Here is a 12,839-nt window from a genome sequence, read left to right as displayed (position 1 = left end):
GAGTGGTAAAACATCTAGGATGGGATCTCAGGGTAGTAGATCGTCTGAGGCATCAGTACAACAGAGGACCCCAAGGCATGCATCAAGGAGGCGGTCAGCAGTCTTGGATGCAGGGCCAGATGTATTCTTTGCAGGGAGATCAGACTCAGTCTAAGATTGATGAAGATATATACCCCGGATAATTTCGATGGATGAGTCTGTATGGATTGCATTTGGTTGTTCTATTTTGATAATTTGGGGTTGTATTAAGTTGAACAGATTTTGGTTTGAGAATAAAATAAATTCAGAGTTGGATCATTTTATTTGATTCCAATGAGTAATTTTGGGTGTTTACCCTAGGATGTGCCAGTGAATTATTGATTTTGTTAGATTGTTTCCAAGTGATGATGGATTTCATTAGGAACAATAATGAATGATACCAAGAACTGTGAACTGTAAGAATTAATAACTAGACGGAGAGGAAGCGCGACCCTATGCCAATATTACTCTGGAAACCTTTCGTGTTTAGGGGAGAGGGTATGTACGGGGGAGGCTACCTTAGTCTAGTGAATTTTCAACAGTCACAGAAATGTTTGTCAGTTGGATTCACTTGTGAGAAGATAAATTGATACTGGAATTAGTATTAAAGGAAAGTAGTTATCGTCTAACTTCGTGAGAGATACAAATTAAGATTTTGATGTTGTCGGAATATTCTGTGACAAGATATTCCTCTCATTCTAAGTTCGGTGGCAGTATAAAAACAATGGGAAGTCTTTTTGGAATCAGAAAGACATATGCGAGTAGAGCATCAGGGAAATATTGTGGCTATATTTTAATGTTTCTTGCTAAAATCTTTTAAAATGGTCAGATTTGATTTGTTTCAGAAAATAGAATTCGGTACTTAAGATTGATTTCGAGGACGAAATATCTTAAGTGTAGGAGAATGTAGTAGCTCGGTTCAATGTTACAAGATTAAGTGATTTAAACATGTTAAGAAAATTTTATATAATTTTAAAAGTGGAAAAACATGTTTAAGGAGTCATTATTTGGTGAAAATAAGTGAAAAATCAGATTCGGAATGTCCAAAAATGATAGGAAGTGTCTCGGGGGTCTCAGAAAGTCTAGACGCAGCCAAACAAGTTCGAAAGGTCCAAAGCAGTTCGGAGCATCCGGACCAGTTCGGACCATCCGAACCCAGATCGCAACCGTGAACCAGGTGTCAAAATGCTCTCTACACATATAATTCATGTGCAGATCAGAGTGTTCGAACCCAGATCGGACCAATATGCGTCCAAACTTCATTTTCAGATGCAAAATTGAGGGGATTTCGAACCTTAGTCTATATTTGAGTGTCTTGGGTTTGTATATCTTTAATAGCTTCTGTTGTGATTTATGTGTTCATGATTAATTAAGTTTAAATTCATGCTTATGTTTTTGATTAGTAGGTGATCACGGAGCGGGTCACTACATATAGTCTATAGGTTCCTCCATCACCACGTCATGTTTTATCGTGGGTTTCAATCCCTAGCTCCACGAATTGCCTCAGTTTTTCAGTGGGATTCGTTCCTATCAACGGAACGAACTAGAAACCTCTTTCGAACTTCTTTACGTACTCTGCCACAGATAATCCTCCCTATTTCAGAGTAAAGAACTCCTTGGTCAATCGAGAACGTACATCGAAAGTGAAGTACTTCTCAAAGAACACTCTTTTAAATTCCTCTCACTTCAGTGTATTCGGATTCACTGTTAACTTGGCGCCTTCCCACCAAAACCTTGCATCACCCCTTAGAATAAAAAATGCACACCTCACTCTGTCCTCGTCTGCAAGCTGCATATAATCAAATATATCTTCCAACTATTTGATCCATTCTTCGGCTTCCATTGGGTCGGTCTCACCTGTAAACACTTCGCTTCATTGCGTCTAAAGCGCTCTTGAATCCCATCAGACCTTACACCAAAACCCGCTGGTTGCCCTCTAGCTTAAGTCGCCTGACCCACTATTTGCTGCAAAAGTAGGGTCATACCTGCTAAACCATGTTCTCCCATATTCTGATTATCATCACCTCTATTCTGACGCGGCCTTCCTCCTCCTGCCATACTCTGTTGACATACAGTTCAAATTCCAATATATGACCGAATCACATGATAAAACACCATTTATAAATACCTCTTTATATATATTTCAAACGTAGCATCAATAAAAAATCATAAACCATAAACATACAAACTTTACAGTGAGTCTGAACAAGATCTGCGTGGTGCGAGTTAGAGATTATCCCCGGGACCATTCTCAGATAACAACTTTAACGACCCTAGACTTAAAACTTGAAACTTTTTTTTATAGGAAATCTTTAAAATAGCTTAAAAGATCTAAAATTGACTTTAGTATTTCAAATATACATAAAAAAATGTTTGGGCAGATTGTGGTGCGCTCGAGCGCAAGGATCTCGGATGGCCCTGCGCTTCCCTGGGCGCTGGTGCAGATTGTTCTGTTTTAAACGTTAGTTTACTACCAGAATTAGAAAAATGATAAACATGAAGGTTGTAGCTCTTTGTTTTGGATTTCCAATGTCATTGGCCTCACCTTAATTGGATTTTGCAATTAAAAGTTATGTTTGTTCTACAAAAATGTGTCAGTGCAGAAAATTACAAATCAACCGACACACTTCGAGGTGCTTTTGGCTATTCTTTTAAGAGGATTTTGACAAAACTTAAAACATGAAAGTTGTAGATATATGGGCTAGCTTTCAAATACAATTGGCCTCATCTCATTTGGATTAGTACATCAGTCTTTATACTCAAAATCATAACTGATGGTGCTAGTCCGGTACAACACAACACATGTCACATTTCAAGGGTTAACTTCACTACTTCAAAAATTTGGAAAATCTCAATCACAAACAACTTTATTCAAAAGATTTGTATCAAAATACACACCCAAAATCCTTAACTTTGACTTAATATTCGTTTGACAACACTAAAATTCAACATAATTTAACATAATAAATTTTAACATAGACTAAAATTGCGGAAACTACATGGTCATGGATAGGCGCTTTCTCACGATCACCATCCTCGCTAGACAAAACCTCAAACCTCATCGTCACCTGCATCATTAAAGTGTAATGATCCTAAAGGCCCAACAAGCACATCCGAAAATAACAAGATATATATACTTTAACTTTAAAACTTTTAACAAACATCATCTTTTAAAACTTCAACTTCCATTCCTACAAACATTATCACATTCACAAGCATACAACTTCAATCTTTTCCTTTAGAAAATACATCTTCATATAATTTCAAACCTTTCAAAATCCTCTACAATTAACAAAATACACAAGCACACAATTTAACATTTACTCAACTAAAAATGTACATACATACACCTCAAACCTCAACTTCATAACCTTTCGACTTGTGGTTTGGAAACTCCTACCTTTTCATAACATTTTCATAGTTTCTTGATCAAGCTAATATAAGAATCCATGTTTGGAGGGGCACACCGACCCGAAGGCCGACATCCACACTTCCGTATAATTAGTCGTAACTTCACCATAAGCCAATAAAAACATTAAAAAATTTTCATTCCCTTCAACACAACTATATTTCTGAAAATTTCCTTGTTCATCATTTCAAAAATCCTTCAATGCTCACACCTATCAAAATACATACATAAACATATACTCATAAAATACTCACCCAAAATTCTCACACTCACACCTTTAAAAGTTATCACATACATATTACATACTTACACAAACACCCAACATACGTATGCACACACACACAACACACACACACACACACACATGAAACCAATTTCTTTCATGATCAACAATTCATCATAGTAATACATAAAACTCCTTGATTCATATCTATAGCCTTTAAACCATGAGAAATTTTTTTTAAATCTACTATAACTTCAACGATATTTCAAGAAACGGATTTTACTTGCCTTAAATCTCAAAGAAGATGGAAAGATTCTTGGCTAGAGTATACCCGGAGCACATATAAAACGATCGTGAAATGGATTTCCTTACAAAAATAATTTACCGAGACTTCTTTTCTCGTCTCCTCTTTTCTTTCTTTTCTCCCTTCTTTCTTCTCTCTATTGTCACGTTTTTTTTTTCTCCCCTCTCCCTAATCACTCTCCCTTCTATCCTTTTCCTTTCTTCATTGATTCTATGTTCCCTAACTAACCAACCACATCATTATCTATTCCCCACTAAATATATATATATATTCCCATACACTCACACTTAATATTTATATATATATATATATACACACAAAATATATATATATACTAAATATAAAATAAATCTTTATACTACCCAAATAAAAATTTTAATCTTTGAGCCGTGTTTGGGTATCTCCTTTCAAGAATCCATTTCGAGATCATCACTTAAAATCTTGCATAAAAATAAATAAATAATTATAATTTAGAAATTAAAACAATTAAAATATAACATTTAAAATATTTAAACTTTAAACTTTTTAATTCAAATAAATAATTCATGAAGTACGATCAATAACTTAAATTTCTGGGCGTTACACATGTGTTCAAGAGCTTATAAGCTCTGTCAAACACCCTCTAACTTATCAAATTAATTTTAGAAATTTTAATAGGATGCTAAAAACCCAAGTTCTGTTTGGACATTTACTTTAAAAATGTTTTTAATATTTTATAAGTGAAAAAATTTAAAGTATGTGTTTGAATAAAATTTTTGAAAAATGGTTTTGAAAATTATTTTTTTAAAAATCTTGTACAAGTATAATTTTTAAAGAACACTTGAGAGGTGCTTTTAAATATTTTTAGAATGAAAATATGAAAGACAAATATGAATATTATTTTGAAATGTTAATGTTTTTTATAAAATAATGTCCAAACATATATTTATTCTTAAAACAACTTTAAAAATATTTTATAATATAAAAATTTTAAAAACCACTTTTATAAAAATATTTTATTAATACATATTCAAATGACACGTGTAACTAATGATTCCTATTATCAAAATTTGACCTGACAACGGCACAGTTTTAATACGGAACTTGTGTTGTAATTTGACCGTCCAATTAGTCTTTTTTGTCCACAAGTAAAGCCGTCTTCCCAAATATTAAACAACCATTTATCAAATAGGTTAAATATATACCTCAAAAGTGGCTGATTTGATACATAATATAACCTCGTTAAATATTCTTTATTTCATGACCTTATTTATTTCATTTTTAATTTCATTGTAGAATAACATGAAAATAAAGGTCAAATAGTTTAAATATGGATCCGGATCCTCTATTGTGGAGGAGAGAGAAACAACACAAGGTACTGTGTATTGAAATAGCTTCTTTAATTCATATCACAAGATTAAAAAATAATATGTTTAATTAATTACACACATGAAACTGTGCATTGTAAATCAAGGTTATTTTTTGTGAACATCACCAATGCTATTTCTCTCTCCACAGAGGATCTTTTTCGGTTAAACCTCAAAAGTGGCTGATTTGATACATAATATAACCTCGTTAAATATTCTTTATTTCATGACCTTATTTATTTCATTTTTTATTTCATTGTAGAATAACATGAAAATAAAGGTGAAATAATGTTAAAAATAGAAAATGTTATATATATAGAAATCCTAGTAAATAAAGATTAAATGTTTAGGCAACTAATTCAATTTGACGGATTTTGAATGGAAACAAATAGGTTTCCAATGTAAGCTATATATACATGCATGCAGCCCTACCACAATAAATATACCACGGACACATTGTATTGTAGATCAAAAAAATGAGTGGAGAAATTTTCTTCATACTTTTCATCTGTTTCTTGGCATCAAATTTATTCTGGTTGTTGTTGATGAAGGAGAAGAAAACTCTTCCACATGGCCCAAAACCACTCCCAATAATTGGCAATCTTCATCAGCTTGGAAAGTTACCCCATCGATCCCTCAAAGAATTGTCCAAAATCTATGGAGATCTCATGTTCTTGCGCTTAGGATCCGTGCCTACGTTAGTGGTATCGTCTGCGGATATGGCGAGAGAAATCTTTAAAGAACACGATCTTGCTTTCTCAGGGAGACCCTCCTTGTACGCAGCAAAGAAACTGACTTACAATTTGTCCACAGTCGCCTTCGCACCGTATGGCGAGTATTGGAGAGAGATGAGGAAAATAGCAGTTTTAGAGCTTCTTACTGTCAAACGAATCCAATCTTTTGTTCAAATAAGAGAAGAAGAGGTGGGTCGCATGATCGAAAACATTAATGCGATGATGATGAAAGTGGTGAATGTGAGTCAGTTGTCGTTCTCACTTCTGAACAACGTTGTTTGTCGTGTGGCTTTCGGAAGTAGAAGCCCCGATGATCATCATGGGTTTCAAGAAATTCTTCTGGAGGTGGAGCTCTTCGAGGCTGGATTCAATGTCGCGGATTATTTTCCATGGTTGGCTTGGCTTAACAAGTTTAATGGTGTCGACCGGAAGTTAGAAAAGATTTTTCGGGATTTAGATTGGTTCGTGGACAAGGCAATAGAGGAACATCGTGACCCTAAAAGGGTGAAAAGTACTGATCATGAAGATATTATTGATGTATTGCTCAGAATTCAGAAGGAACCCAAAAAAGCCATCGCCATGGATGATAAACATATCAAGGGTGTTCTCGTGGTATGTTAAATATATATATATATTTTTTTGGAAAATAAGTTTTTTGGTCCATTAACTTGTCCATGTTTTGGTTTTGGTCTATTAATTTTTTCCATGTGAGTTTCGTACACTAACTTTGCAATTTCATTGTTTTTTGGTCCAACTGCATACGTGTCAACTTTTGATTGATCCAAAATGATGACGTTGACCAATCAGAAGCTGACACGTATGCAGTTTGACCAAAAACAATGAAATTGCAATGTTAATGTACCAAAACTCACATCGAAAAAGTTAATGGACCAAAACCTAAAGTTATTGGACTAAAAACTTATTTTCCCTTTTTTTTTGTGACGTGGTAACCCACAGCCGCTACCTTCGGTGCATACTGGGTAAACCCTTGGACTAACGCAATAGCCTGCAAACCACGTTGGCCAAGTAAACCACACTAGGCAAGCCTGTGACAGGCTAGTCCAAAAAGGTGTTAGTAAGGGGAATCAAACTTCTGACCTCTGGCCAAAAGTTCACCTACTTTACCAACTTGGAAACCCGCATGTTAAATATTTCTTTTATCGAATTTGTACGTAACGATACCATAAGATAAAAATGAAATATATATATATATATATATATTTTAATGTTTACATGCTGCATGGTGCAGGGCATATTTTCAGCTGGCATAGACACTTCATCAGCAACAATTGAATGGACAATGACAGAACTTGTGAGAAATCCCAAAGTTAAAGAAAGAGCTGAACAAGAAGTGAGAAAAATGTTCAAAGGAAAAGCTAGAATAGAAGAGAATGATCTCCAAAACCTCATTTACCTAAAACTAGTGATAAAAGAATCGTTTAGACTTCATCCACCGGCACCCTTATTGGTCCCTCGAGAAACCATAGAGAAGTGCACCATAGCTAATAAATATGAAATCCCGGCCAAGACGAGAGTCATGTTTAATGCTAGCGCCATTGGAACCGATCCAAGGTACTGGAAAAACCCTGAACAATTTTGTCCTGAGAGATTTCTCGACAGCGATATCGATTTTAGAGGACAACACTTTGAATTGTTACCATTTGGATCTGGGAGAAGGGGTTGCCCAGGAATTAATTTCGCCCTCTCGCTTGTGGAGCTTGCACTTGCAAATCTTCTATATTTCTTCAATTGGGATCTTCCACAGGATATGTCTGCACAGGATCTTGATATGGAGGAGTCACTGGGGGTCACCATGCATAAAAAAATCCCACTTTGTTTAATAGCTTCACCAGCTCCACCTGCTTTATAAAATTATATATTATTATAAGTATGATCTACCTCTATTCACTTGTAAAACTTCATTTCGTGGTTTGAGTACTTATATAGTTTCTTTCAGAATTAAGTGTTTTTTTTTTAAAGAGTGAATTTGGGATTTCAAGCAATCGAAAGTTATCATAGTAGGTGCTGTAAAATAATATTAATTTGTATGCATGCATGTTGAATTGTCAAAATTGACAGGCATTTGATTAAGTTTGTTTAGCACGTTTTATTTGTTGTAAAGTAAGGTGGCTGGCAGACAAACATTGAGGAAAAGAATACAAGTTAGAAAGTATTATTTAATGCTTTATTATTGAATTGATTGCATCTAGCACATGCATCTAGCCACGTGCATTTATTAAAATTCATGCACGGTTTTAAAAAAATCATGCCTATTTAGCCACAATTTTTAAAATCATCGTTATAAACTAGCCACGGTTTTTAAAGCCGTGGCTATTTTATAAACCGTGGCTAGTTAGTCAATTTATAAATAAGCTAAAACATTTTTTTCTTTCTTTTCTTTTCTTCACCTTTTCTACCGCCTTTGACCACCGCTAGCTCCGCGTCGGCCGTCCATTTTCGAAACCGAGAGTAGTTCCGAAATCCTTTTGTCGAGGGCTGATAAGTTCATTTTTTATGCAATATTTCGTGATATTTTTATGTCTATTTTGTGTGCATTTATATTGTTTTGTGTGTGTTTATATGTTTTATTGCATTCATGTGCATTTCACTCTCCGGATTTTATTTGTAGGAAGAATGGAAAACAAAAGAGTTTAGAGAAAATAAAAGAAAAAAGAAGAGTTTGAAGCGCTAAAGAGAAAAGAAAGAAGCAGAGCTGCTAACGAATAGCTCTAACGAATAGCTCTATCCAGTAGCTCTGATCTAGCGCTATCGCTCTAACGAAGATCCTTAGAAGAAGCGTTATCGCGCTAAGGAATATCGCTACATTATAGCGCTATTGCGCAAGGGAAAAGCGCTATTGCGCTGATGTATAGCGCTATCATGCAAGAAATTAAGATGAGATGCGCTAGGTTGATGTGCGGAAAATAATTAAGGAGGCAGGGAAGTTCTCGCTCGAGCGCATCTTTACGCGCTCGAGCGAGAAATGCGGGCGGAAAAAGGAATCGAGACAAAAATTTTCTCGCTCGAGCGCATGTTTGTGCGCTCGAGCGAGCGATCGCGAGTCTGAGAAAAAATAGAAATTTTGAAATTTAAAACTCTTATTTTGCGGGATTTATTTCATGGGCTTTTTAGGAAATATGAATAGGGAAAAAGAGAGCAGATTGAAGGGTTCCAGAAGGTGCACAACATAGAGAAAACTTGGATGTTTATTTGGAATTTTTCATATTTGATTTGATTTTATTGATTTTTATATTTATATTTATCTTGCGAATAGTCTGATCAACTGTTTGCTTGCATGTTAATCGGTTCTAAATCAACAGAGGAGGAATTGATTTTGATAACTCTAATAATTAACACATGGTAAAACCGACTAGAAATAGTATTCAATTTCAGTGTGCAGTTTTAGGTGCAAACTGAATTCTCATAGTTTTTCATGCATTTAAATTTGATTAGCATGTTTTATTTGTTGTAAAATAAGGTGGCTGGCAGACAAACATCAAGAAAAAGAAGACAAGTTAGAAAGTATCATTTAATGCTTTATTATTAAATTGGTTGCATCTAGCACATGCATCTAGCCACTTGCATTTATTAACAACCGTGTACGGCCGGTTTTAAAAAAACCATGGCCATTTAGCCACGAATTTTAAAATCGTGGCTAAATAGCCACGGATTTGATAAACCGTGGCTAGTTAGTCAATTTATAAATAAGCTAACACATTTATTTTCCTCCTTTTCCGCTTTCTATCGGCCGACTCTCTCCTTTTTTTTTTCTTTCTTTTCTTTTCTTCACCTATTCTGCCTCCTTTGACCACCGCTAGCTTCACGTCGGTCGTCCATTTTTGAAACCGAGAGTAGTTCCGAAATCCTTTTGTCGAGGGCGGATAAGTGCATTTTGTATGCATTATTTCGTGATATTTTTATGTCCATTTTGTGTGCATTCATATTGTTTTGTGTGTGTTTATGTGTTTTATTGCATTCATGTGCATTTCACTCTCCGGTTTTTATTTATTGAAAAAATGAAAATCAAAAGAGTTTAGAGAAAATAAAAGAAAGATAAAGAGTTTGAAGCTCTAAAGAGAAAAGAAAGAAGCAGAGCTGCTAACGAATAGCTCTAACGAAGAGCTCTATCCAACAGCTCTAATCTAGCGCTATCGCTCTAACAAAGAGCCCTAGAAGAAGTTCTATCGTGCTAAGGAATAGCGTTATTGCGCAAGGGAAAAGTGCTATTGCACTGATGTATAGCGCTATCACGCAAAAAAGATGAGTTGCTCTAGGTTGATGTGCGGAAAAGAATTAACAAGGCAGAGAAGTTCTCGCTCGAGCGCATCTTTACGCGTTCGAGCGAGAAATATGGGCGGAGAAAGGAATCGAGACAGAAATTTGATCGCTCGAGCGCATGTTTGTGCGCTCGAGCGAGCGATCGCGAGTCTGAGAAAAAATAGAAATTTCGAAATTTAAAACTCTTATTTTGCGGGCTTTATTTCACGGGCTTTTAGAAAATATAAATAGGGGAAAAGAGAGCAGATTGAAGGGTTCTAGAAGGTGCACAACACAGAGAGGCGGCTAAAGGCTTGAGAGAAAAGATTTATCTTTCTTTCTTCTTTTTATTTTTAGTTCATGATTAAAAACTTTGATTGTGAATTATGTTAGACCTTGAGTAGTTTTTTTCTTTTCAATCAAGGCCACGTGATTGGGCCGAATAAATTCATGTAAAAAAATTGGATGTTCATTTGGGATTTTTTATATTTGATTTGATTTTATTGATTTTTAGATTCATATTTTTCTTGTGAATAGCTTGATCAATTGTTTGCTTGCATGTTAATCGGTTCTAAGTCGACAGAGGAGGAATTGATTTTGATCACTCTAATAATTAACACATGGTAAAACCGACTAGAATTAGTATTCGGTTTCAGTGTGCGGTTTTAGGTGCAAACTGAATTCTCATAGTTATTCATTCATTTTAATTTGATTAGAATTACGAAAAATTAATCCGTCAATATTTGAATAGGTTTGATTGTTATAGAAATAGACCTTTGAATAAGTTAAGAGAATTCACCGTAACTTAAGATTAAATCTGAGTCCTGAATCGGCTACATGTTAAATGATTTGTCTGGTACCTACGTGTATCCTTGATCGTGCTTTTCTCATATTTGAATTTAATCCAAAATTCCTGCTGCGTTTTTAATTGAACTTTATTTGCAATTTAATTTCTTAGTTAAAAATCTGAAATTTCATCACTTTTATTGGTTAGTCTAGATTAAGAAGGAATAATCATATTTTAGTAATCATACATATACAGTCCATGTGAGTTCGACATCTGGACCTTTGCCCACTATCTATTACTTCACCTGGTACGCTTGCCAATAGATTTATATCACACCGATTTTGGCGGTCAACTTTTTGGCGCCGTTTCCAGGGACTGTTAGTGATATCAGAATTTTTGTTTCACTTGAGACTAGACTTTTATTTTTCTTTTTGGTTTTTAAATTATGAACTTTTGCTTTGTCTTTGATTTTCAGGAACTTTCTGCTTTTGCATGCATAGCAATAGATGCGCCAAAGATCTTCTACCATTTTATTTGGAGATCGAGAACACACTGAGCAGAATTCGAAAAGCTAGAAGAGCTATTAATTTATAACTTGAATCAAAGACCGAGGAAGATATGGCGGACAATCGTACTGTTTTGGATTTAATTCGTCCGCCAGTTAAAGGATATGGATCTGGCATAGTTCGTCCTACTGTTAAGGCGAACAACTTTGAGCTAAAATCTTCTATTATTCAGATGATCCAGCATCAAGCGCGGTTTGGGGGCACTTCTCAGGAGGATCCTTACCCTCATCTGGAGAGATTCTTGTTTATCTGCGACACGTTTTAGTTCAATGGGGTAACCTCAGATGCAGTGAGACTGTGGTTATTCCAATTTTATCTACAGGGAGATGCACTTCAGTGTCTAGATAATCTGCCTACCGGTTATATCACTACCTGGACTAAGCTTGCTCAAATTTTTTTGAACAAGTAATTTCCTCCTACGATGATGGTGAAGTTATTTTCTGACATTATTTCTTATAGGAAAAAGGAGGGAGAGTCCTTACATGCAGCATGGACCAGATTTAAGAAGATGTTGAGGATGTGTCCTCAGCATAATCTCACTCAGAGCCAGCAGACGCAGACATCTATAATGGAGCCGATCCATCAGTGCGTTCTATATTGGATGCTGCAACCAGTGGAAGTTTATTCAGGAAGACACCGACAAAGGCTTGGGAAATAATTTGTAATATGTCAAAGAGTAATATAGGATGGCCAGATGTGAAGAAAGAAAAAAAGGCTGGAGTTCTTGAAGTTGATGCTTTAATGGCCATGAATGCAAAGATTGACGCTCTGACACACCAGATGACACTTATAAAATTAGTGCCAGTTAATCAAATACAGGTACATAAGCCAGAGGAACAACAGTTGTTTGAGGTGGAGGCGGCTAATTTTGCAGGAAATCAAGGAAGGCAGTCGTACAACTCATACAACAACATCTATAATCAGAATTGGCAGAACCAACCTAAGCAAGAGGTGCAGAAGCCGAGCTTTGAGGATATAATGATGAAGTATGTTGCGGGAACTGAGGCAAGACTGCAGAAACAAGAAGCTATATTGAAAAAGTTGGAAACTCAAATGGCCCAAATAGCAACCCAAATTTTGATTAGAGCACCTGGTTCACTGCCAAGAAACACTGAAACAAATCCTAAGGATGTGAATGCTATCACGGTTGTGACTAGATCAAAATCTGAGAAACCCAAGATGAGTCGACGGAGAT

At 35.5% G+C, this 12,839-nt stretch overlaps 1 protein-coding gene and 1 long non-coding RNA gene across 2 annotated transcripts; one reads left to right on the top strand and one right to left on the bottom strand.

The window, feature by feature from the left end:
• Positions 1 to 2,864: 2,864 nt before the first annotated feature.
• Positions 2,865 to 4,162, bottom strand: LOC140894456 (uncharacterized). Its single transcript, XR_012153831.1, has 2 exons — positions 3,938 to 4,162; positions 2,865 to 3,086 (listed from the first exon to the last, which is right to left on the bottom strand). It is a non-coding gene; the product is annotated as an uncharacterized lncRNA (long non-coding RNA).
• Positions 4,163 to 5,646: 1,484 nt separating this feature from the next.
• LOC140864711 (strychnine-11-hydroxylase-like) lies at positions 5,647 to 8,057 on the top strand. The gene is made up of 2 exons (XM_073269036.1): positions 5,647 to 6,646; positions 7,284 to 8,057. Exons 1-2 carry the CDS (start codon positions 5,777 to 5,779, stop codon positions 7,902 to 7,904), a joined length of 1,491 nt encoding a protein of 496 aa, XP_073125137.1. The 5' UTR covers positions 5,647 to 5,776; the 3' UTR covers positions 7,905 to 8,057.
• The last annotated feature ends 4,782 nt before the right edge of the window (positions 8,058 to 12,839 follow it).

The sequence above is a fragment of the Henckelia pumila genome, chromosome 4 (genome assembly GCF_033568475.1).
Source record: "Henckelia pumila isolate YLH828 chromosome 4, ASM3356847v2, whole genome shotgun sequence".
NCBI classification, from domain to species: domain Eukaryota; kingdom Viridiplantae; phylum Streptophyta; class Magnoliopsida; order Lamiales; family Gesneriaceae; genus Henckelia; species Henckelia pumila.
The sequence above is the reverse complement of the archived record's forward strand: the minus strand, read 5'-3'. Positions and strand labels throughout refer to the sequence as shown.

Excerpts from the sequence above, each read along its gene's own strand:
- LOC140864711 (XM_073269036.1), top strand. The coding sequence starts at position 5,777 with ATGAGTGGAGAAATTTTCTTCATACTTTTCATCTGTTTCTTGGCATCA. Across the intron at positions 6,647-7,283 it reads ATATCAAGGGTGTTCTCGTG|GGCATATTTTCAGCTGGCAT; the intron begins GTATGTTAAATA and ends TGCATGGTGCAG.